This window comes from Pyxicephalus adspersus, chromosome 5 (assembly GCF_032062135.1).
Source record: "Pyxicephalus adspersus chromosome 5, UCB_Pads_2.0, whole genome shotgun sequence".
NCBI lineage: Eukaryota > Metazoa > Chordata > Amphibia > Anura > Pyxicephalidae > Pyxicephalus > Pyxicephalus adspersus.
Window position 1 is genome coordinate 138,129,705 of NC_092862.1, and position 25,988 is coordinate 138,155,692.

The 25,988-nt window shown below is 41.8% G+C and overlaps 1 protein-coding gene across 9 annotated transcripts in view; it reads right to left on the minus strand.

Moving 5' to 3' along the window:
• SGCE (sarcoglycan epsilon) overlaps nucleotides 1-23,050 on the minus strand; it is a 39,139-nt gene extending 16,089 nt beyond the window's left edge. For 7 of the 9 annotated variants that reach the window (XR_011920961.1, XM_072412886.1, XM_072412888.1 and 4 more), the window contains exons 1-6: nucleotides 22,895-23,050; nucleotides 13,584-13,706; nucleotides 11,642-11,799; nucleotides 5,578-5,650; nucleotides 4,111-4,309; nucleotides 394-556 (exon numbers count right to left, since the gene is read on the minus strand). Coding sequence is in view for 8 of the 9 variants with exons in the window: in XM_072412886.1 (XP_072268987.1) it covers nucleotides 394-556; nucleotides 4,111-4,309; nucleotides 5,578-5,650; nucleotides 11,642-11,799; nucleotides 13,584-13,706; nucleotides 22,895-22,958 (780 nt within the window). In the remaining variant the exon portion in view is untranslated. Of the gene's footprint in view, nucleotides 1-393; nucleotides 557-4,110; nucleotides 4,310-5,577; nucleotides 5,651-11,641; nucleotides 11,800-13,583; nucleotides 13,707-17,297; nucleotides 17,405-22,894 lie in introns of those variants that run through there. The other 2 variants (XM_072412889.1, XM_072412883.1) reach the window with 2 other exon arrangements.
• Between the last annotated feature and the right edge of the window lie 2,938 nt (nucleotides 23,051-25,988).

Sequence of the window (25,988 nt, forward strand, 5' to 3'; positions counted from 1 at the left end):
TGAGCCCTCCCCACTGATCCCTGAACTTGAGCAGTTGCCAGCTTGTAGGTACCAGCATACGGCATGGGGGTGGAAGTCATGTGACTGGGAGGTGGCAGGTATCAGAGTTGGGTGGGAAGATGGGGGCAACACAAGCTAGATGGCCTAGGGGAGACAAAAGTATAAGCTTCTTTGTTCTCGTCCTATAATGCAAGGGATGAACCATTTTTTCAACAAGATCCCTGATTTCCTGCGAACAAGGATCCACCAACCAACAAAAATGTTTTTTAAAATCTCAATAATATGTTGATGGGGGAATAGAAAAACCAAAGAGGTCAAAATATAAACAGATTGAACCTAAAATCTAAGGTTGAGTGATGTTTTCAATGAGCTGAGAGAAATATACAAACCCACCAGTGAAATCTTGCACCAGTCTATGTGGAACTGAGCTCGGAACTTTTTATCACAGCTGATGACCGGTTCCATCTCTTGGCTGCACCTCAGCTGGTTCTGGGGGTTCTCCACCTCACGAAGACAAGAAGAGAATGCGACGTCTGCACCCACCATGACGTACACCCTACAAGAACAAAATTGTCTCATTTTTAAACTTGGACAAATGATGAAGAACACCTAATAAGTTTGGTCTTTCTGGTCCAGTCCTTCCTCAATTGCTCATAATATTACCTGCTTGGCTTGGTTGGCCTACTTTCGTCTTGACTGTACCAGGGTCTGTTTTGGAATAGGTAAGAATATTGATGTCTTCAACAAGGTACAGTCAAGGACTGGCCAGTGACGGCACCACTGCAATAGTGGGTCAGTTGCCATGGAAGCAGTGCCATAAAGGAACCTGGATGGCGGATGTAGGTGAATATATCTTCATACACAGGCTATGACCAGGTTTGATCTTGTAGGGTGGGTTGGAGGAGTTGATATGGAGGATTTGGCAAATGTATATTTCATCTAGCGATAGGCTTTAGGTAAAGTTCCCAGCAGCCCTCTTTACCCCTATACCTGTTTATGTTTTTATTATTTCACATCATTACCAGAGGTGTGGACCTCCAATACCATTTGGTGGACTTCAGCTTGTCCAATAGCCCTCCAAGGGGACACCAATGACGATCAAAAATGATGTAATGATGTAAAAAGATTGTAAGCTCTTCGGGGCAGGGTCCTCTCCTCCTGTATCACTGTCTGTATTAGTCTGTCATTTGCAATCCCTATTTAATGTACAGCGCTGCGTAATATGTTGGCGCTATATAAATCCTGTTTAATAATAATAATTAATAATAATAATGTCCCCTGCCAATTCATTTTTAATAATTTATGTTTGTAACATTTTGGTTAAATTAATTTTTGGCTTATCTCTCGGGAAAAAAAATACAAAACAAAGATACAGGTAGATACAGGTAGTCCCCGAGTTAAAGACATCCGACATACAGACGACTCCTAGATATGAACTTACGTTAGCTCCGTTCTAGTGTGCAGGACACAGGCTTGTTGGGGGGCAGTTTGTATGACTTGCAGAAGAAGTCTTTTGCTAAGCACAGCAGGTGAGGTTGTGGGTGATCTTAAGAGCTGAGCTGATCTGTAACATCTTGTAACTCTTTAATGACCAAGACAAACTCTGCAGCTGGTAATTTTTGCATGTTAAAGCACAGCTTGCTCCAGAAGTTAATGAATGTGGCTCCATAAAGATTTTTTCTATCTGTCCTAATTGCATATACTAAAAAAAATGCACCTGTTCTGACTTGCATACAAAATCAACTTAAGAACAAATCTACAGCCCCTATCTTGTATGTAACTCAGGGACTACCTTATATGAGCTTGATTTATTAAAGCTCTCCAAGGATTGAGAGGAAACACTTTTATCAGTGATCCAGCAAACCTGGCATGGTCCAAGATTCAAAAACATTGCCAACAAATAGCAAATGACTTTGAAGAAATCCATTCCAGCTTTGCTTGCGAAAATGTATGATCTCCAGCCTTTGGGGGCTTTAATAAATCAGGCCCATATTTCCTTAAAAACTTACAAACAGCAAGTTGTTGATCTCCAGTGAGCAGGCAGAGCTGTCATGAAATCATGTAATTTGTCTTTCTCCTAATAACAGCATCTCAGGCTTCTGTGCTGTAATTATTTAGGCGTTATTGATGCATGACTGCTTTCATTACAAGTTAGAGGGAAAAAACTGAGTCACCCCCTATATATTTAGCTGGATAGGCAGGGGCGCATGAAATGCGAGCAATAAAATGTACAGGAAATAAACATGAATGTTTGTGATAGGAAAAACAATGTTGTGTTGTGAAGAAAATGATCAAAAAACTATTTTTATTGACCGTATTTTAAATATACCATGTACTTATTCATATCACTAGGTTTGGACTTGGGTTGCGGGGCCTAGGACTAGGAAGAAGGACCACCAGAACAAATAAACTTTCCTGGATCAATGACACCTTTTATTAGGGCAGCTCCTACCAGAGGCCCAGAGTGCTATCCTGGGACCCCGTATGGCACCAAGAAGCTTGTTTTGGGGGAACAGCTCTGGAGGATTTTACCAATTTTTGCTGGTGGGAGAGTCTGACCCTCCCACGTCCAAATAAATGAAACCAACAAAGGATCCTGAGAGTAACTCCTGTACAGCAGTTCCAACATCCTGGCCCAGTCAATTCAAGATGGCCAAAAATCGGAATGCAGAGACAAAAGGGAGAAGATTGAAGCGTCCGTAACATAATGGAGACCGGTAAGCATCCCCACGGTTTAGTTTAATTTTAGGTGATTTTATCATGAGCAATGTATGGAAGCTGCTGATCTCTCCTTTATAAATATTAGGTCTTTGGCTGTTATACTGATGCTTTGGTTTCAAAGCTTTTCAAGTCTCTAAACTCAGAAACATTATAGAAATTTAAGCCGTATTTCAGGCTGATATAAAAGACACAAATCGATGTGACCCCCTAATTAATAATACATCAATAAATGTATTCCTAAAATGCAAGCAGTGTAAGCATCTAATTTGATATCACATTCCTGTAATACCCTGCACAATGGGCCAATCATGGGCGTTGTATTGCAAGGAAGATGCTGATGGGGGCAGACATGCAAAAAAATTAGCTGATCCCTTCACTGACTTTTCCTTCCCTGCCAGGGCTGTGTCACAAACTGTGACTGTTAACCAAGTAAAACCACAGCAATTATTATTTTCAGGTATACTGTTGGGTACATGGATGCATTCGGAGTCTCTAATTTTGGAAACATTATTAAATTAAAGCTCAATTTCAGGCAGATATAAAACATACAAATTGATGTGGCCATGCAATAAATAATGCATCACTAAATGGATTGTTAAAATGCAATGACTGTAAGGGCTGATTTGATATCACGCTCTCGTAATTCCCCTGAACAATGAGTCAGCCAGGGGTGCTGCATTGCAAGGGAGATGCAGATGGGGGCAGACCAGCAATAAAATTAAGCTTATCCTTTCACTGACTTTTCCTTCCCTGCCATACAGAGCTGTGCCGTGTGGCAGGACTATGTCACAAAATGTGACTGTTAACCCAGTGAAATGACAGTAATTATTCCCAGTTATACTGTTGGGTACATATCAAGAATGCATTCTGAGTCTTTAGATTCAGAAACATCAAAATTAAAGCTCATTTTAAGGCAGATGCTCCTCTTCCCTGCCCTATAGGGCTGTTCTCTGTGGCAGAGTTGTGTTACAAACTGTGACTGTTAACCAAGTGAAATCACAGCAATTTTTTCCAGTTATGCTATTGGGTACTTATTAAGAATGGAAGCTGAGTAAGGATGATCATTGCTCGGCCTTGGTCACGCACCAACTGCTCTCTCATCAATTGTGAATCTCCATGCCTAATCAGGAGTCTCTACCAGAACGTACTATATGAAATGTGTCTGTGATCACCTGCCAACCCATCAGATAGGAACTGGTGGACTCCTTTGAACTGCAACTTTTTTCTGCAGCTAAATATCTTCCAAGCTGTGACATAACATATACACAGGCATTTTTTTTCATGAGCTTCAATCTACTCCAATCTGACCATAATCATTACTGACAGGTTCACTTTGTGTTTACATCCAGCTTTAAAAAATTGCAGGAAGGTCACTAGAAATCTGCTTACCCCTCTTTCATGTCATTGATGGGTAGAGGAACTCGGCCACCCCTGTCCAACGCAGAGGTGATGTTTATTGCATTCAGGCGATCGGGTTGCCAAACATTTTTCACAGCTCCGAGGAAATCCCCAAGAACCTCACTGGCCAGCATCTCCTCCACATTCATGTTTTTAATAAAGAACTCGGCTTGGTATGGGAGGGGGAAATCTGTTATGAGAGATATAAATCTATGATTTAATAAGTGTGATAGGATATCCATAAAATGTAAACTACATTGACACAAAGTGAAATCTGTTTTGTATCAGAAGAACATTTATTCTGCAGCAATTTATAGGGGGTCATGCTGTAGTTTGCAGGGATATTAATAGAACAATTCTATTATAGTGCTAGGATGCATTCTACATCCACTAGGGGGCACAACAGAGTATAATTCTCTATTTTATCTGCCTTTGGTAGGCAAATGTAACATTTTACAAGTGGGTGAACTTGCATAAGTTTGGCTCAAAAGGTTTGGGTTCTTTGGATTTGGGCCATTGGTCTTAAAATTCGATCAAACAGATGTTCAAGTTCAACCTCACTGAAATCTATGGGAGAGGACTCTCCCACATAAAAGAATCAATGTTCTTTGACTAGTTTCTCCTACTATTGAAGAACAATTTGGAAGATGTGACTTCAACAAGTTTTGGCTCAAACATCAGGGTTGCCGAACTATAAAGAATGCTCGTCCAAGCAGTGTTCCCCCCAGCCCCTTTTAGCCAGGTGCACCACCCGGCACTTTTCAGTAACCACCCAAAAACAGCCAGGTGGTTACTGAAAAGTGCCAAAAAAAAGTTGGATCACAATACAGGGGGCAACCACCCACCTACAGTTTCTTTCCATCCAGCTGAAAAAAAATTTCTTTGTTGAACATTGCCCAAGTTTAATAAACATTAATTCAACTCCAAAGAATGTTCACCAAACATCCAAGAACATTCCCTAATCCTGGATACTTTCAACCACTTCTAATATCAACATAATGCAAACATTCTACTACTTTTGTGTTAAAGGACAGCTCATTTGCAACCAAAAGAACATTTTATTGCTATGTTCATCCAATATCAATGTTCACATTCAATTTTATTAAACTTTTGATCAGTGTTACTCACACAGATGATTAAAAAATAGACCCCAAACCTAAAGTGCAAATATTACCTAATTCGAACAGAACAATTAAACATCTTTTTTAAGGAATTGAATTGTTTATGAATATTCCCCAGATGTTATTTGTATCTTAGTTTGGTTAATTCAGAATCCCATCCTCAATCCCATAGAAATGCTGTGGCACGATTTGAAGTCTGGAGAGAGCCAGACATGCCAAAGACTTAAGAACTAAGACAAATTAGTTTATATGATATTGTGGTGTGATTGGCCGATACTGGAAGCATTTATATCACCATAATGACAAAAATAGGAGGTTCCCTGGGTACCCAACTCACCTTCAGCAGACATAATGTTGATGACCAAATTGTGTCTGGCTGTCTCAAATGTCCTTCGGTTATATGCAGTTATCTATAGGAAAAAATAAGAGTGGGAATTCAATTACATTTTATTATACTCTGCATAATTAATACTGAATAAAGAAATATGTTTAAACAGAAAACCTAAAGCCCGATTCTAAACTGGATTCTCCCCCCATTTCCTTTGTGCATTCCAGGATCACCCAGCAGTATTTTTTCAATAAATCTATCTTTTTAGGGCCAGTCACATGACACGCTTATTTGCAATTGTGACTGATGTAGCAAGTATTGCTGATGACCTCCATCATTACATTGTGTGAAAGATGTTGTGGGGATGTCCCCTCAGGGGCGGGTCTATGATGCTCTGAACTCATGTTACGTTCTCAGTCCTCTTGGTAGGCTGAGGACATCATGTGGCTGAAAGGAATTACTGCAGAAAACAGAACTACATATATATATATATATATGGGCTTTAGGAGAGAAATGTAGTTGGGCATTTGTTGCAAATCATTACATTTATTTTTACATTTTACATTTAGACATTGGTCTACCAGTCCCAAGGTATCCATCTCAAGTATGGAGAGAAAGGAACAGCACTACCAACCAGTCAGGATTTTCTATCATTCATTCTTTAGGGGGTAAGCTTTTGACCCCAAGGCGAGCTAGAGATGAAATAATAAGTGTTTGCCATTGGCTTTTGGCTAGGGGCTAGGACCCCCCACCATTTTCTATTCACAATGATATACACCGTTGACACAATGATAAAGGGGTGCAGGGAGCTAGTATGTTCTGCATTTGGGGCCCCCAATTTAAATTTGCTCCGAGGGCCCTATGTTATCTCAACCCATCCCAGGCTGGGCACAGTGAGTGTTAAGTGCCAGTGGAGCTGCCAGCTTCCGTTTCCATGTGAGTTCAGCCTCAAAATAACACTGTTGATCTCTTCCATGTAAGCGCTCATAAGTATTGTCTTGTGTTTGATGCTCAGATGTCTCCCTTTATTACAAAATGTATAAATATAACAATTTAAAAAAAAGTCCCAATTAAAAATTAAAAAAGGCCATCTAAGCTTATTTTGAGCCTGTGTAAATCTCTGCCAATAAGCGAGATGACGGTAAAAGCATTACTAATTATAATCCACAACGATACGCCAGGCATCCGAATACGCCGAGCGGGATAATGAACATCGTGGAAAACTAAACTAGGTCAGGGTTTTAATTAGCATAATTTAATACTCATAAAAGGTAAAAATAACCACAGCCATGAATGGATAACAACCATAAATGATAGATTATAAGGGGACAGATGGGAATAAAGAAAAAATAGGAAAAAAAATGTCATGCACATATCAGTTCTGGATCTTAATGGCAACCTCAACCCTTGCATGGTTGTCACCAGTACAGGAAATGAGGGAAACTCTTCTGCTTCTTTTCCCTATTGATTTTGTCTTTGTTGTAATGGTCATACCTAAGCATGGAACTGCATTAATTTATAAGATTTATTTCCAATTCTAAAGCGATGTACCTTTAATTTATTTTCACCCTATGCTATCATTGTACTTTGTACAGCGCTAGAGAAGATGATGGCGCTATATAATTGAATATTAGTATTTTACCTGAACTGTAGGTCTGATTCTCCAGCTATAATGTAACAGTGTGTGCAGCCTATTTGCACATTATGTCACCTTCTTGTTTGCTTTCCTAGCGCCACCATCAGAAATTTTTTGGGCCCCCCTACTAGGTAAACTTCCTGGTCCACCCTCCCCTAAAGTTGAAGCATTGCAAAAGTTAAGCTCTTTTGATCCGAAGTGGGTACAGAAGAAACTCTTCCCCCATCCCTGGTGGCAGCCCTGTGCCTTCCTCAAGGACAGACTGCCATTCCCTTTCTGCCCCATTTACAACTTCTTCTACAACAATCTTTAATTTCAGGTCAATGTATCCCCCAGAGGACCAAATTCAAAATCTGATGAGAAGCTCCATTTTATCGGGTGGTGACGCTGCAGTATTGTTACCAACCCAACCAGATTTGTATCACTAATTCCGAAATGTTAGCCTTTTTACTGTATTAGAAAACTGATCTCAATGTATAAGCTGTAATCCATTAAGATTTTATGAACAGTTCCGTCTCAAGTGCATTATTCTGTAATTCTGGGATAAGCAAATATTTTACTCTTACTTGGTGTACTTTGCATATTCCTTTTATATTTGTGCTGTAATCTGCTGGAGCATCCTGTAATAAAGACCAGGCTTTGGTACTAGCTCTCATTGTGTAGGATGACTGGTCATGTATCCGCCCCCTCCTTTAGTTTCTACAAGCAGCCTGCAATGGGTGGAGCTTTCAGGCCCCTCCCACAGCTGTTCTCTCTGCACATTTTCCATACAGCACAGCATTAATGTCATTACTGCTTTTGTATGGTAACCTCTTTCTTTGGAAATATTAAGAAATATATTTACATTAAGTTTTTGTGCCTAGTGTTCAGCTTTAAGCTAAATCTTCTTAGAGAGAATGAGCCTTGTATACGGATATCCACGCTCTGGCTATTTTCTGTTTCTCATTAATTCAATTTTCTCTGGGAGTTTAACATCTGTCGTTCACAACATGTGCATTTCCAGCAATCATTCGTGGAGGCGGCAGGGGGCCCGGGACCCTGCCTGCACCCCATACATTAAAGGCTATACATTCCGACAAGGACAAAAATATATTTGTAGTGACAGAGCGAGCGATAATGACATGTTGTTACAGGACATAATTTATAGCTAGGGCTGTTTTATCCATTACATCATGTTTAACAAGGGACTGCAAACACCGCAGATCTGCAAGAACAGTTAAAACACATAGGAGCCAATGTAGGCTGCAGGCAGTATGGGAGCTAGAGGCCCTCACTCAGCAGCAACCAATCAGATTTTGTCGTTTGGTCTAAAATTTGGATTTGTAAAATAAAACAGGTGATTTGATTTGTTGGGATGAGCAACAGCTCAATATTTAATCAGTAAATCAATTTTAATGCCCTTCTTTCTTGCAATAATGGGTAGAACTGGTGATTGAACATTGCACCTGAGGACTTCTTCCTGGGAAGAAGGGAAAAAAAGTTATATGCTCCTTATATGCTCCACCATACCCAAAAATACATGGCTGCCAAGTGTTCTATAACCTATGGAACAGTCTCATGATTTTGGACATTGCCCTATTGCACTTCTGTATTCCATCACTTAGAATTGCAGTTGAGACTGATGTGGCCAGCGGAGCTTGCAATTAGATAACTAACCACTAAATACAAACTCTTGTCTTGTTCTCATCGCTGTAATTCATTTTTCTCCCATTGTTCCCTCAATGGGTCTTCTTTTGTCCCACTGTACCAAAACTGGACTTTATTTTATACCATGGTCCAGAAAAAAGGAGTTTATTTTATCCCTGGCACCAAAAATGGGGACAATTTTGTCCTACTGACATCATAAATTGGACATTTTATATCACGCTGACACCAATATTAGGACTAATTTCACCGCCAATTTCTATTTAGTGTCCCCCTCCCAGTCCTATTTTGTCTACAGCATAGTGGGGAATGTACCACGCTACAAGTCATACCATCTGAAGACACATTCACTTTTGGCTATGCTTAAGGAGTTCTTACTAAATATTTCTCAAGGTTGGAAATGATATGAAAGTTCTGCAATATCAGGAGACCCTTCTATACCCACCAACATAAGGGGCTTTCTGTCCCCTGATCAACAATGCAAGTGGATCCTTCTTCACTAACTGCCAGAATAATGGGTATTCTTTCCAATTATCACCATTGTGTGGTCCTTCGTCATTTTTGATTACCAAAGTAGAGGGTATCCTGCCACCTGATCCTCAATGTAAGGGGGCCCTTCTCCACCCATCTCCAATGTAAGTTTTCCCCTGATCACTAATATAAGTGGGTCCTTCTCCAATAAACACCAACGTACTGGGTATTCTTTCCCCTGGTCACCATTGTGTGGGCCTTACTCGTTGATTACCAATGTAAAAGGTATTCTTCCCCCAAATACCAATGTAAGTGGCCCTTTCTGCACTGATCTCCAATGTAAGGGTCATGTTTTTCCCTGATCACACAAGTATACATGGGGTATTCTCAACTAACCACCAACGTAATGGGTATTCTTTCCCCTAATCACCAATATACATGGTGTTCTCCACTAACCACCAACGTAATGGGTATTCATTCCCCTGATCACCATTGTGTGGGCCTTCCCCATTGATTACAAATGTAATAGGTATTCTTCCCCCAGATACCAAACTAAGGGGCCCCTTCTGCAATGATCTCCAGTGTAAGGGCCATGTTTTCCCCTGATCACCAATATAAGTGGGTCCTTCTCCACTTACCCCCAACGTAATGGGTATTATTTTCCAGATCACCAGTATGGGTGCTTCTCCATTGATCACCAATGTAAAAGGTATTCTTTCCCCTGATACCAATGTAAGTGGACTTTTCTCCACTGCTCTCCAATGTAATGGTCATGTGTTCCCCTGATCACACAGATATACGTGGGGTATTCTCAACTAACCACCAACGTAATGGGTATTCTTTCCCATGATCACCAGTGTGGTTCCTTCTTCATTAATCATCAATGTAAAAATTATTCTTCCCCGATAGCAATGTAAGTGGGCCTTCTCCACCGCTCTCCAATGTAATGGTCATGTTTTCCCCTGATCACACAAATATACGTGGGGTCTTCTCCACTAACCACCAACGTAATAGGTATTCTTTTCTTGATACCCAGTGAGGGTCCTTCTCCATTGATTACCAATGTAAAAGGTATTCTTCCCTGATATCAATGTAAGTGGACCCTTCTGCACTGTTCTCCAACCTAGAGGACATGTTTTCCCCTGATCACCAATTTCATTGAGCCCTACTTCAATGGCCAAAAATCTAATGGGGAAGCCAACAGGGGCCTCCACAGGGGCTCCAAGTCAAATCAAATCTGCCCACTAAAGTCCACCACTGGAAGATCCATTTAGAGCAGAGTAATAGTCCTGGTAGCCCACCCTCCAGCAAGCTATGCTCATCATTTTAAGTCCTTTTGCAGCCCCTCTGCTCTGTTGGTGTCCTCATTCCTATCCCATTACTCTTGCACATTAAAGACACAAATAGAATGAGTATCAGCTGGTGGGAGTCTTCAATATTTCCTCAATAGGCAAGGTGACAGATTCTTTTTAATAGCCTTTGGTGGAAGTCTCCTTTAAGAATGTCTGTTTTCTTAAAAATCAGCCCAGCCTTTGACTTATATAATGAATTTTGTTTTGTTTCTGTCACATTTAAATCCATGTTGGCCTTTGTGGGATTTGTGCATTGTGACAAAGTAAAGGTTGTGCAGAGTATCATGCCGGGACACAGCTGCGCTCTCATTTCCAGCTCTTTGTGAACTTTAATTTTCTTGACAGCTCATCTGCCAGATGCACAAGATGAGAATGTGACAAATAGTCCAATATGTATTTATTTATGTTTCCTGGGCTATAAAGAGACCCTGTCACTAACTTAATAAATGTCAGGTAAAACCACAAGAAAACAATTCCCCTTTTTCCCTTTCCATCAAAGCTCTCTCTTCTGCTGGGAGCGACAGTTCTGCATCTGCTGGGGCTGCCTACATTACATTCGTTATAATGATTATTGTTAGTGAGAAACACAGGGAGCAATTAAAACCTAATATACCTATAAAACCCAAATAAATACACACTTTGCATTCCTAATTAAACTCTAAAGGGTGTATTTATAAATGGTTCCCCTGCCAATTTGCCCTGGATTCATCCTTTTATTCATTAGCACATATAGCATTTACTATTGGGACTGATGTGCTCTTTTGATAATTGACCACCAGGGGGCAAATAAGTTTTGTATTTTTTTATACCTTGAAATGAGCAATGTATGGGAATTTGAACGGATGTGAACCAAAACTCGGCCGAATTGACAAGGGAATACATTTTAAATAAACCTCTAAAAAAATGCATACGTTAAAGACAAAAATAGAACAGCAAAAAAAAATAGATGATGGATAAATATAGTTTATACCTCAATAATGGTCGGTTTTCCCACGTTCTCGTAGGTTGGAGATCCATACAATACGCCATCACTGAAGGGGGTCCGCTGAATGTAGCGCAGCCAGCCGGGCCGGTCAGGATAGCCCATTAAATTTGTGTTAAAGGTGATTGGGTCATTGCTTAGCTCCCCTATGCAAGAAAAAAAAATATTTTATTGCCTGATCTACAGTTATTTCATATTACAGGTAGTGCCTGAGTTAGAGACATCCAACATACGGACGACTCCAAGATACGAACGGGGCTTCCCTGCTTTCTCATGTGCAGAACACTGGTTTGATGGGGGGAGGGGGGCAGTTTGCATGACTTGCAGAAGAAATCTTTTGCTAAACACAGCTGAGGTTGTGGGTGATCTTAAGGACCCAGCTGATCTGTAACTTCTTGTAACTCTTTAATGACCAAGACAAACTCTGCAGTTGTTTCTTTTAGCATATCAAAGCACAGCTTGCTCCAGAAGTTAATGAATGTCTAGGCTCCATAAAGTTTTGTGTTTTTGCTTTGTTTGTGATTAGCTCACAGTGAGGATTTTATACAGTAACTGACACCACGCTGCCTGATAATATGTTGAAACAAACATCTGTCCTAATTGCATTTAATAAAATATTGTACCTGTTCCAACTTACATACAAATTCAACTTAAGAACAAACCTACAGTCCCTATTTTGTATGTAACCCGGGGACTACCTGTATATTGTTTCATATATCCAGGAATGTTTGTATTATATGTGATTGTTGATAAATCAAGGTTACAGTTACAGCATTCTACTTTTTTTACCCTTACTATTGTAATGGAATTATCAGGGGGCCCGACATTAGAAATTTCCTTCTATAGGCAATAGACAAGGCTTCCTGCATGTAAGTTTGTATCAAACAAATCTGGAATTCTCTTATGTCTGCATGCCCCTAGGCTAGAGACTGAGCAAACATATAGGAAGCTGTTTTTTATATACACCAGGCAAATATTCTGTGCTTGTCCTCTCTCTGCCCTTGGCACATTTCCCTTTGTACATGTTTGCAGACACTTCATTAAAGGCCAGTGCTGTATAGAAATTATAATTAGGAATGATGGCAATAAAGGTTAAAGTAACTGAAGGTTATTATTATTCTTCCCTTTTCTCTGTTCAGGCACCGGTAGTGAAAGAAAAGTCCCGTGTGGGCTACAATTTGTTGGAGTTATGGGGCAAGTGGGTAATAAAAAGTAAACCTATAGCTTTGCCTTGGATGTTCCTAGCATGACTGCTTTAGTGAAATGCTTTAAAGATAATGATTCGATCCTAAATCTAAAATATAAGGAGATATAGCAAACACTAAAGTATTTGGAACTCTGTAATATTTATTACGTCATTAGCAGTACAAGTATCAGATTTAATCAGGTCTCTTCTAGTTGCTGTACAGCAGGGCTGGAGTTTGGGAGAAAGAAACAGTACAAGGTGCATCAGATAACATCAGTTAATATACTGAAAGAAGCATACTGATATGAAGAGGGAGCAGAATGACTTGATCACTGTACTGCTTCTTCTTTCCCTGTCCATTCTATAACTGGAGCAGCTGCGGGACAAGAGAAGTGACTATAGACCGAGGACATCTAGTGCCAAAAAAAGGTACTGCAAGGGAAATCTGTGACTTGAAACAGATGCTTCTGGCGTTTTATCATTTAATGGACTAATCAAATTCAAAAGTTGAGTGTCTTTAGGCTGCCCACCTGTACATTAATACATTCAGACACCAATAGGACAAAAATCTCCTAGATTGTAAGCTCTTCAGGGCAGGGTCCTCTCCTCCTCCTTTGTCACTGTCTGTATCTGTCTGTCATTTGCAACCCCTATTTAATGTACAGCGCTACCTAATATGTTGGTGCTATATAAATCCTGTTTATTAATAATAATAATAATAATAATAATCTCCAATTCTGTTACCTGGCTTTGGGTACGGAGGGAATTCCCCTTTGTAGTATTCTCTCTCCAGAACATGGACGAACAGAACCCCGGAGGAAGGATAGACATTGTGCTCGGAGTGCACCTTAGACAGGATGGTATACACTGCAAAGTGGAGAATAAAGAATAAACATGAACATGATTTCTGAAGGCGTCACCAGGAGGAGAACAGTGCCAGGGAGGGGAAGTCACAGCTTATTAATGTGTTAGCACCATGTCAGGTTATTACACACAGTGACACCAAATACCAGGAGGTAATGCAGACATCTGAAAATCATTAAAGGTCTCACATGCAGACTTCATTGTGGTTACATTGTAACAGAAACCTTTACAATTCATGGCCGCTGAATGTAAAGTTTATTTTACTCATTCCCATAGGGCTTCCACTTATACGCACTGAATGACATCAGTCAAAGGAGCTTACAATCTAATGTTCCTGGAAGCCATGCATACACATTAGGAGTGTTTTGCAAGTCCAATAGGCTCTGTTTGCATCTGTGGGGGGTGCAGGGGGATCCTGGGGCTGTGTTGTTTCGGCCTGGTTTTGACTCCGTGGTGCCGCTATGGGGGTGCGGTTGAGGCCACTGGGGGAACCATTGGATGTGAATAGTTTTGCATAGTCTCAGTGCTTCCTGCAAAGATCAGATGATGCAATGCCAGGTAAATGCGGATCATGTGCACTCTTTTTGTATCAGTGAACCTTGAATATGTCTGCCACTGATCTCTTATTGATCTAAAACTCTTATTGTTAATATTTTTTTTCTTTGAAGTAAGGGTGGGGAAAACCCTAGCCATCACCTCAGCCTATGGTGGGTTCAACTTCAACACCTGCTGTTAATAGTTATTTCCTATGCAGATATGTAGGCAGATAAATCATAAGGGGTTGATAGGGTATCTGGCTCCTAAAGTACACAGCAACAGTTTCCTATTGACTGGTGATTGTTGGGGTGGTTTATTACGGGAAGGGTGTGTGTACACTCCATACACAGCGTCCTTATCATGAACTATCCCTGATAATTACCCGCAATAAGAATTCTGCCTGCTGTGTACCTTAAAAACCAGCTCCCATCTGATCTTTACCTTGCCAACTTTGTTGATATTCCTAAAACAGTTGGGTAAAAACATTAGTGGGATAGCTATTCAAATTGAAGATATGTGGCCCATTCTGGGCATAACACCTGGGTATAAGCATCACTTTTTTTAAATGCCAATTAAAAACAAACTGACAATTTTACTATTTACAGGCACTTTTGCCTAAGCTGGCATATTTGCAATGTGGCACTCAGCATAATTGACGTCTACCAAATAGCCAGATAGCATTTGCCACTTTGTACGGCAATGCCATGAGCTACAATGGAGATCAGAGTTTGAATTAAGCAACGTGATCACCAGTTTCACATTTGATAAGTCCTGTACATGGGCACAATAGAAGTAAATGTCCCATAAATTAGACTTCTGTATATGGTGATCAATTAAATCAAGCAAATAAATAGAGTTTCCGTTAACCTATTATGTTAATACGGTGATATATCCCCAATGTGCAACATCTGATTGCTATTTTATAAATTTGGCATTATAAAAGTAGCAATCAAATTTAGAAAAAAGTATTAAAAAAAAACCCAGCAATATATCATCTGATTACCGCGTTTTCAACCTCCATATCTTTAAGTAAAAAGGCCAGTGTCTTCTAATTTGCCATAAGCTCGTGTTATATGGGCCATTTAAATTCAGTGTTTAGCTGAGAGTTTCATTTTTTCTGGGTTTTTATTAACTTACATGAAAAATACAAAACAAAATGTTCCCTGCTTTTTCTACAAAGACACATTAACAGCTATAAAAATACAGAATGTTATATAAAATAGGACATCTCGAATGGTGAAGTCACAGATACAAAACCTCCTTTGTGTCTCGCCATTACCAGTGCCATCTGACTTGTGTTACAGCAGCCCACTCCTTTCCAACTTGTGTGCAGATTTCACAGATCCGAGTTTGTGCAATGATGTCATGGACAGGCCAACGCCAGGCTACAATGTGGCATCAATATAATAAAACTAAGGGCCACACAATGGTGCAGTTTTGTGTGATAATGCAAACAATATTGTATAACCTGGGACTCTTGCAGCAGGTGCTGCTTCTGGTTAGGGTGGTACCATGATGTAGAGCAGCGATTCTTAGCCAGGGTTGTATGAACCCCAAAGGTTCCTCCAGAGGTTACATGGGGTTCTCTCTGATGCAGCACCTGTATAGTGCCAGGTATGATGCCACTTGGCAGAGCCACACTCTTTCTAGGGTATCATTCAGACCACCAACATAGGGAAAGCATTCATCAGATGGGGCATTTGCCAATGACCCCTGATGAAATTGTCTTAGCAGGGGTTCCCTGACACCTGTAAATTGAAATCAATTGTTCCCATAGGTGTAAGGAGCAATTGTTGCTGGAAATCATCTTTTGTGATTGATTCCGGTAAAAGAAATGAACAAGTGCTGTGCACCCAGCACCCTTCTGTTTTATGGAGAGGGGAAGGAGGGCGAAGGCGCACAGTGATCATTCCAAATTGGTAATTCATTGATCCACCATGGTGGGCTGATGAATGACATTGAAAGATCGCTGTGCAGATTTTAACCCAAGATGAGCACATTCATTCAATTACAAAGCTGTGGTACTTCTGATTATTTAAGAATAAGTCATATCCTAACCAAAGAAAAAATGTAATAGATTGCATCATACCAGTCCTCACATTCTTACATTTCATCTGATGATCCTGCCAATAACACAATTCATGTCCTAGGGTGACAATGCCCACTTACTATGTTATCTATAGAAGAGAAAGTTGTCACCCTGCAATTTGATAGGAAGTGTGTTAGGACCTTAGAAGATTTTTCACAAGGAATGGGTATTCTGTAATCCACAAGGCCACAGACAGAACTGAGCAAAATGTCTTAAAAACTGAAAATAAGAAGAAACGTCATCAGAGCTCTAGGTTAGGGAAAATGCTGTTCTAGGGACAGGTCTCTAAGATGAAAAGTTGGTTTGTATTGGGGAGATTTCCTCTCATTTCCTGTTGTATCTGTAGCACAGGAAGTGAAGAGAAATCTCCCTGGAGAAATCTCTCTACAGGCAACCATAACCTTATGTGAATGGGGGTTTAATCCCTCCCTGCTCTATACAAAACTAAAAACAATGAGGGTTGTCTGTATACCTGCTGATGAGCCTATAATAACTATCACTTTTCTGGCAGGTTCAACAAGTTTTTGTTACTCTTCTGGAACAGATATAAAAATATTTTCTGTTGTATATTTAGGAGGCTAATTTGTATATATTTTCACCCAAGATTATTCTAACTTTACTCAACATTCACACTGGATTCAAATGTAAAATGTTTTATTCTTTAGTAAAAGCTGATTCACACATCTAATAGATTCACACTTTTCTTGATTGATTCTAATGTGAAAAAGGTGGGAAAGGTTGCTGTCAATGACTGATCACGAGAGATTTCAGTGGTGCAGTATACATAAATGGGCACGGTTATTGTTACATCAGAGGTAGGTACACAGCAGGTAAGTTGGTACACACAGTGTAATTTACAAATAACCCCCCCCCCCCAGTATAAATCTCACAATAACACAGAACAGATTGTAAGTGTTTTATATAAAGGAAGAGTTGGTGGGATTAATAGTTCTGCAGCCTAAACTCACCATAACTCTGCTCGGCAGGATTTAGCCTGCTGAGTACACGAAGGTTCGGCCGCTTAGCCATCCAGTAAATTGACTCGTTTTTGTCATCAGCCCAGCTTAGCAAAATCACTTTGCAGAACAAAACAAAACAATGCCGGATTAATATGGAGATTGCAGATCTGTAAACTGGGTGCAGAATAGGAGACAGATGGGGGGGGGGGGGGGGTTTATAATAATCACATTACTGATAAGATCTCCGGGTCAGGTCCGGGCTCCTTCCCGCTAGAGCCCAACAAAGAAATAAGAGCGCTAACACCAGTGGTGGACGTAGCCAACAGTGGGCACCTGTGCAGAACTGACCCTTGTGGCTGAGGCAGGTATGGGGCCATTGCACACTTTGCCCCTCCTAGGAATTTGGGTGATCCAACAAACTCAGGGCCCTTCTGCAGTGGCCCTTTCCTATGTGCATGGCATTCCAATGCACCTAACAATGCGGTGCTCTGGCTGTGGTACACGCACCTTTTCCTGGGTGTTTTGTACAATATGTAGTTCTTTTGAAATGAATAAATGGCTAAATGCAACAGAAGAACATGCAGAATAATGCATGTCAGCCAACGTGTCTTAAAGTACCGCAACAGCCCAAGAAATACCTTATTCTATGCACACCCCCGAAATGATAGACATGGGTGATAATCTGACATCGGACCCCAGCGCCACGGTGCTGGAGAACTGAACTACCTGTGGAATTTTTTCTGACCCTTTAATGGTGAGAATTATGCACTGATTTCCATGGTCTGTACATCTGCTGTGCCCATTATGAGGAGTCCCCACCATCCAGGAGAGGGGCAGTTATGGTAACACAATGGTGGACAATGTCATAATAGGACCCCTGTGCAAGAGCAATACTCACCTGCTCTCTAATTCAGGCTTCTTTTGCTGTCCTCATACTTCCCAGTTGTCCCTGATTTGGGGGGACTGTACCTCTTCATATTATTACTAATACACAGTATTTATATAGAGCCAACATATTTTGCAGCGCTGTACAAAGTCCATAGTCATATCACTAGCTGTCCCTCAATGGGGCTCACAATCTAATGTCCTACCATAGTAATATGTCTATAATACAGACTAAGGGCAATTTTATGGGGAAACCGATTAACCTAACTGCATGTTTTTGGAATGTGGGAGGAAACCGGAGTACCCGGAAGAAACCCACACAAACACGGGGAAAACCTGCAAACTCCATGCAGATATAGTCCTGGCTGAGATTGGAAGCTGGGACCCAGCGCTGCAAAGGCCAGAGTGCTAACCACTGAGCCACCGTATGTACAACTGCCCCTGATTTGGAGGGACTGTCTCTTAACAATAGTTAGTCGTTGCAGTGTAATAAAATTTGTTCATAAGTGCAGCCGTTACATGGACATACTTCTTGCAGAGTAGTGAAGAATGATAATTTATGAAGCCTATTGGTTATCAGCCCAGGCTCATAATGATTCATTAAACACATTGCACACACATGATGGCTTACCATGCAAGTAGTTTTAGCTCATTTTTCATTGCACATTTATTCTGATTGCATTCCCTGACATACAGCTAATAACTACAATCACACCCCGCTATATAAAAGAGTGCCTGGGCAACATATATATATGTTCACTACATTTCTGCAGTATCCGTATGTTTTCACCTATTATGTAGGAACAGAACAATACCAATGTCATTAAATGCGCTCAATCCTAATTTCTCCTACTGCACTGACAACACTTTCTCTGCTGCACATAAATTGCAAGCAGTGTTGTCAGATCTCCCCTCCCCCATATCTTTACAGCAGGGCTGACAACACTCCCTGTCGGAGACACAGCAGCAAACGCAATCTGCAGTAACTTTATGTCATCTGTATTTATTTTTATTAGAATCTAAAAATAGCCGCAGTATCTTTTCTCTAATAGGAAATCGACAAACGCTGCCAAATTCCTACTGTGGGTGCAGCCTGTGATCAGTTATTATTCTTTTATTTAGCTGCATCAGCCTACTCTGTGCTCCAGGGGAAAATATCATTGTAAATATGAGCAGCCTGTGATATGTGAAGAATCTTCATGGTTGTGGATGGAATGAAAGACTACGGATGACTGACAAAAATGTATATGAAAAAGTATTTGAACAGAATGATTAAACCTGCGAATTTATCCTGGGATATCAAAGCTCAATTTGGGGTCAAAGGGGTTACAAAAATGCACCTGTTCAAGCTGTTCCTTGCAGGAATTACAAACCACCACTAGATGTCCTCAGTTTTCTGGGTTGAATGAAGCTTGGCAGATCATGAGTGCAGAGTGTCATGGACCCACCCCCGAGGAGACGTTATCAATGTTGAAAACTTACACATCATTACACACGTGTTCAGACATAAAAAGTTGGAGCTGCAACTTTCTAATCAAGGAGTATTTGGGGGGCGGGGTGGGGTTCAGACTTCTTTAAAGAGACCTAACGAGAGCAAGGGTCCTTCTCTTCTCCCCCAAACTCTACAGCCCAATCAATGCTGATATTGATGATTACAATGTTACGTTTGACTTATATATGCAGTCAACACCTAAGCCCTCCTCTCCATGTCTAACCAATCCCCTGAGGAGTCTTGGGGGCGTAGGCTGAACCCCTGGTACAAAAAACAAAAAATATTAAGCAGACAAGGAGACTTCCAGACTAAGAGAGGGAAAAGCAGTACAAGGAAATAGGAGTGCTAATAAAGAACAAGCATATAGGATGAGAGAGGAGCTCATCAGATTGCTACTTCTCCTTTCACTGTCCAATCTCAGACTAGGGAACAGCCATGAAAATGTTACATTATTGCAACATTGAAGCTGATTGATTTTCCTGCAACTTTATATTTTATCTGAGCGATCAGCTTATATTGGCATCTGTTACAGAGTATCCCAGCCACCTACACAAAGGCACTGTAGCAATACACAGATATTGTATCCTCATGCAGGAAATGCAGAATATAATGCAGCATATAGGGATATCATGGATCACAGAAAGCTGCAGGCAAACTGTTCAGGCAGCTTTGCTTCCTGTTGTGTAATAATGCATCCAGCCAATCTGTGATCCCTGCCCGGCGTTCCCTTATTTGGCCAAATCTTACAAACATATTCGTTACAGCTTTGTTGTGCCAATGCCACAGCAAGGGAAGGGATCTGCAGCAACAGAGAGACAAAACTCTGCAAAAATGAGCTAAGAAAACTCATCAGAGCTGCCAATCAATTAATCAGCCAATCAGCCTGCTGTATTTCAGATCCTAAAAAATTCAATCTCCTGGCAGCCAATAGAAGAAGAGGAGCTGTAAACCTCTACAACCCATTGCTGCTATAGGTTGTCTATGGCTTGGTAGAATTTTTTATTTTGCATTCCCTGATCTACATAGGAACTTCTTGGAGCTCACCCAGCGATTTTGGGGGCCAGTGGTAGTTGGATTGTGTAGTGCAGATCGGAGTTGATTCTGATTGGGTCAGAGCTATTCCAACCTCAAATCAGAACTTGGAATTTGAGCAATCTGATTAGACATTACTATCCCTGTCATTGGATTAGCTGGGCCCAAGGGCGGACATAGGGAGGAGCATGGCGTGCCACTGCACAGGGACCCCAGCCAACAGGAGCCCCCACAAGGGCCCAAATCAGTTCTGCATAGGGGCCCACTATTGGCTGGACATTGACAGCCGCCAATCATCTGGTCCATTGACAGGTGCAGCATGGCTCAATAAAAATGGTAAAATACAACCCAGAATTCCTTAATCCGGTCGGATTTTTTGACCGATCAAACTGGATTCCATCCAAGTCAGAATTTTTGGGATTTGAGCAACTTTACTTATCGGCCAGTTGGGCGCTAGGGAAGGGCATACAGACATCTCCCTGGGGTCACTATCATTTACCAATGTGAAATTACCCATCATAGCTGAGCCCCAAAATGGCAGATTTTATTTCTGCCCGAAAACTCGTTCTTTTTGAAACGTCCATCATGGGGCGCTGCCTCTTTCTTCCTATAGGCAATAGAAATCTGACAGATGGTCTAACCCTCCTCTATCCAAAAACTCCAAAGCTGAACTAAAGCCATTAACAAGATTGGGCCACTGCGTTCTGTGAAATATTATCAGTCTGAGCTGACCAATAGAGTGCAATCAGAGAAGCTGAACTGTGCTGTGGGCACTGATGTGGGGTCAGGGGTTTGGGTGCATTGATAATGTCACAGGAAGTGATGATGGTAGCTATAATGGCACTCCCATGGTAGAGAATGGCTCAGTTTAAGGGTAACATCAAGGGGTACATGACCCACTCCCCTTCCTATCATTTACCACCACTTTGCATGGGGTACACATGGGGTATCAACACAACCAGCTATAAGAGGTCCCATTCAGGTCCCATTCAGGTCCCAGGTACAGACAAGCAGCCCTAAACTCCTCAGGGGCCGGATCACAACCACAACAACCACTCAGCACAGAACCAATCAGGTTTCTTTCAAAAAGCCAAAACCTTTATTGAATGTTGGATGGAGAATAGAAATGGTTACATACCTTTGGAGCTTCATTTACTTACTTTGACCTATTGGGAGATTTTCTTCACTTCCTGTTTTTGAGGCACAACAGGAAGTGAGATGAAATTTCCCCAATGCAAGGGAAACCTATCACACTGTTATCATTGGCACAAGTGTGGGAGATTCCCCCTTCTGTTCTGGTGACAACTCAAAACTCCCATTCTGAATGTGGTCACCAGGACACAGAGGGGGTGAATATTCTCAGCGGGGATACAGACAATAGAGGAAGTTCCACTCCCTTCTCCTATTCTGTGCTACTATGCAAAAAAACTAAACTGGCACAATTTGGCACAACATAACACAATGATTAGACTTCATCAGCCAATAAAGAGACCCTGTCACCAGACCAATCCTTATAAGATGTTAATTTTAACCTCTCCCATGCCTCCCTTGTGTACAGAACCCAAAGCCTCAAGACCGCAGCTCTGCCCCACCTCTAATGTTATATCAGCAGCCCCAGCAGCCATCATTCTATAGCAGCAACATGTTTATGTAAGATATTGAGGGGAGGAGCATAGGAAGGAGCTGGGCCAGCACAACAGTATTGGAAGGAGGGAGGTCTGCGGGGGTCTGTGCTAGTGAATCATCTCATACTATAGTATCAAAGCATATTGCAAAAAAGAAAAGTATTGCAAGCATTTAAAATATTTCATTTAAAGCTGGTGACAGGGTCTCTTTTCAGACACTTGAGCATTCTGGCATTGGCATGGTCCGAGCAGAACCCAACGCACCTAGATGCCTATTCTGTGCCGGAGTCATTGTGCCCCCAGCTCTATGGTAACATTTCCATACGTTAGCCATGCAGAAGGGAGGGGGGCTATGGAAATCACGGATGCAATATAGGACAGATCTATAGGTAGCCCCCCTTGACATCAATTCATTATATTGGAGCCGGCCGCCGCCTCTCGCTGTCCCCGCCAGATGTGCTGACACAGAGCAGTCATGTTTTCCATTCTGCCAGCGGTTAGCAGGCATGATGGGGGCAGTGAGAGGCAGCACACGGCTGTGCGGGCTGCAGAGGAGAGAGATGCACACAGACCTGAGATCAGAAGCAGGGTACCCGTCCTATAAGATGCAGGCTTCATCCCCATCATAGGGTCCATCAATGGCCCCCCAGCAATCAATCAATTCTCCCCTCTCCCTGCTGACAGACAGGAGCCCAGCAGTAGTAGCAGCAGCATCTGCATCCCCTCCTCTTCCTCTCCCCTCCTTCCATTTATCCCTCCTCCCTCCACCTTCTCTCTTCCATGCCAGAGCTATGGAAAGTGGGACAAGGAGCATCTCTTTCCCAGATTCCCCGCCATGCCGGGGGAGGAATAAGGCCGCATGCTAATAGAGGCTGCACTGTTTGTAGGGATCTGGTGTCTGTCTGTGTAGTATTGTGTTCTTTCCATTCAAAGATCTGCAGGAGGTTCAGGGATTTTTTATTCCTTAAAGAAAAAGTTCAGCTTTTTGAAAGCAGAACCTAAAAATTATAAATTTGCAACAAACAGATTCTTTATTGGAAAGGGACAGGCGATGTCTTTTCTGCAATAAATGTACGAGCATGCTCACAGTCTTCTCTATAACAAGCATACGCAGCTCAGTGTATGAGAATGAATGAACTCCTGTGTGCATGCGCATCTGTGAGAATGCGGAATCCGTTCAGGAAGTAGTGGCAGCAAGTTCTATAGATTGCTTTAAGAAAAAGCTGGATGATAGAACAGAATATAATTGAGGATTGAGGATTTGGTTGAACTTGATAGATTTATGTCTTTTTTTCAACCTAACTATGTAACAGCCTGTTGCAGCCTGGCCAAGATCCTGAACCTGGAAGAGCACCAGGTGAAGGAATCAGTGCTGGAGCAAGGAGAGGAGAATTTAGTTTAATAATTGTGATCTGGCAGGTAAGTTTGTTTTATTGCAAAGGAGACCTCACCTGTCACTTCTACAATAAAGAGCTGCCTGCTCACAATTTGTCTAGGTTTAATTCTGCCTTAAAGCGTACGTAAACTAAGAATTTTCACTTTACATAAAATGGTAGACAACCCTTTAATATTAAGTAAAAATTCTGTTGTTTGTTTTTTTTAAGTGCAACACCCATTTTTTTTTAAAGGGTGCAACACCGCCCTTTAATTCTTGATCACCTAGGTGAATGGGAGCGCATAGACTCCCGGGGTACTTATGTCACACATCCCGGGAGGCTCTTGGGTGCTCCTTCTGTGCATGCCTGAGCATCTCAGGAATGCGCAGAAGGAGTTTTTTCCAAGCTATGTTATCCAATCTTGCGCCTGGGTCGGGTGACGTAGGAAGAAGAAGCCAGAAGAAGAGGAGAAGATGGCAGCGCCTGGAGCGCCAGCCCGCAGACAGATGCTGAGACAACGCGGGACCCAAACGGAAGAGGCAGGCATGATTTAAGTCTTGATGGCTGCGGCGACCAAGAATTAATGGGAGTGCAGAGCGTCCTGGGATAGATATGTCATGCATCCCGGGAGGCTCTGGGGCATTTGTTCCTCCAAGGTGAAAGAGATGCTGATCTTACGCATGTGCAGTGACATTGGCTCTCTTTTTTTCCCATTCACAGTGGCTACATCACCCAATCACGCACCTGCGCAGTGCCAGATCGGAGGGGGGGGGGGGGGGAGTCCGAAGGACATGGAAGTGAAGATCAAAGATGGCGGCGGGACGAAGAGGTATTCCAGGACGCGACCGGATCGTGGAAAGGACCAGCGCCATCGATGGATCTGTGGGAATAAATGTGTGATTTTTTTGTTTTTAGTTTAGTTCCGCTTTAAAGAAGGGACAGACGATGTTCCTTTTGCAATATAATAACCTTACCCACATCATCAAAATTTATTAAATGCAATCATCTGTCCTTGCTCTGTTGTGGGCCCCTCCATCTTCTTCTTCAGCTCCTCTTCCCAATCTTCGGCCATTCTAATTGGCTGGGCTTGGAAGATGCAACTCCCATGCATGAGGATGGAAGCTCATTCAGTCCTGGGGGATGCAGGGGTACCCAGTATATTCCAACATCATATGCTGAGTTACTCATGTGCAATTCAGCATTTCAGCGAGCGTGCTGGTAAGTATTTTATTGCAGAAGGGACATTGCTTGTTTCTTCTGAAAAAAAAAAGAATCCTGCCTGATCACAAATTTTTTTGTGGTCTTTATGGTTCCACTTTAAAATAAATGAGCATGTGCAAGGGGCTCATTTAAATTCAGTGTGTATTTATTTTTCTCTTGGAGACAGAATGATCATTTTGCTTAGGTTTAGGTCACCCATGCCTGGGAAAAGCACAGGTACTCTTTAAGGCTTCAACCCAATAAACAATGCACAGGTAAAATATTTATATGGGAGTTGTTTAGCCTAGTAAAGGATTTGTAATTCTGTCCATCCAGCCCTGACATTTACTGCACTGTTGGACTGGACAGCCAGGTTGGTGACCTGAATTTTCTCAGCTGCAGTTAGGTCACCTTCCTGCCCCCAGCAGGTGAATGGACTGTGAAAGAGCAGCAGCAGTCTGATACAGTCATCTCTCTGATCTTTCCCCTTGTCATCATATTGCAAGACACCTGACTGGCTCCTAGTATTCTTGTGATGTTTGGGTGCCTGTGCAATGGTGCAAGACTGAAGGGAAGGAGGAGAAGTGTTAGAGTTTTGGTCATTGCCCGGCCCCCACTCTCTGCACTTTACCTATGGAGGGGCAGTGTTGTCACCATAGGACAGGAAATAGTTTGGAGCTGCAGAACACCACTGTCATTGAGGGGAGTGATGCAGCATGAGACAGTTGTTACTCCAGGCCTATCATGGAAGGATTATCAGGTAATATTTTATTGTATAAATGTTTTCACCCAAGAATCACCCCAGATTTTTCACCAGAAGGAAAATGTTTAATTTACCCATTTTCTCATTAAATCCAAAATTAAAAATAAGTACATTTCGGGTAAAGTTGTGTAAATATTGGGCCTTTCCTCACTTGCCATAATGACAGGTGTGTTGTTCTTCTCCCCAGATCCTTTGGGGGTATTTTGGGCTCCGTGGGAGGTAAAGACTTTGGTTTATTCATCATTTATTGTTTGTCATAAATAGCGCTGAGCTGCTGGCGGCCCCTTGGGCCCGGCGGGCACTGTCACTGTGCATCATCTTCTTCCG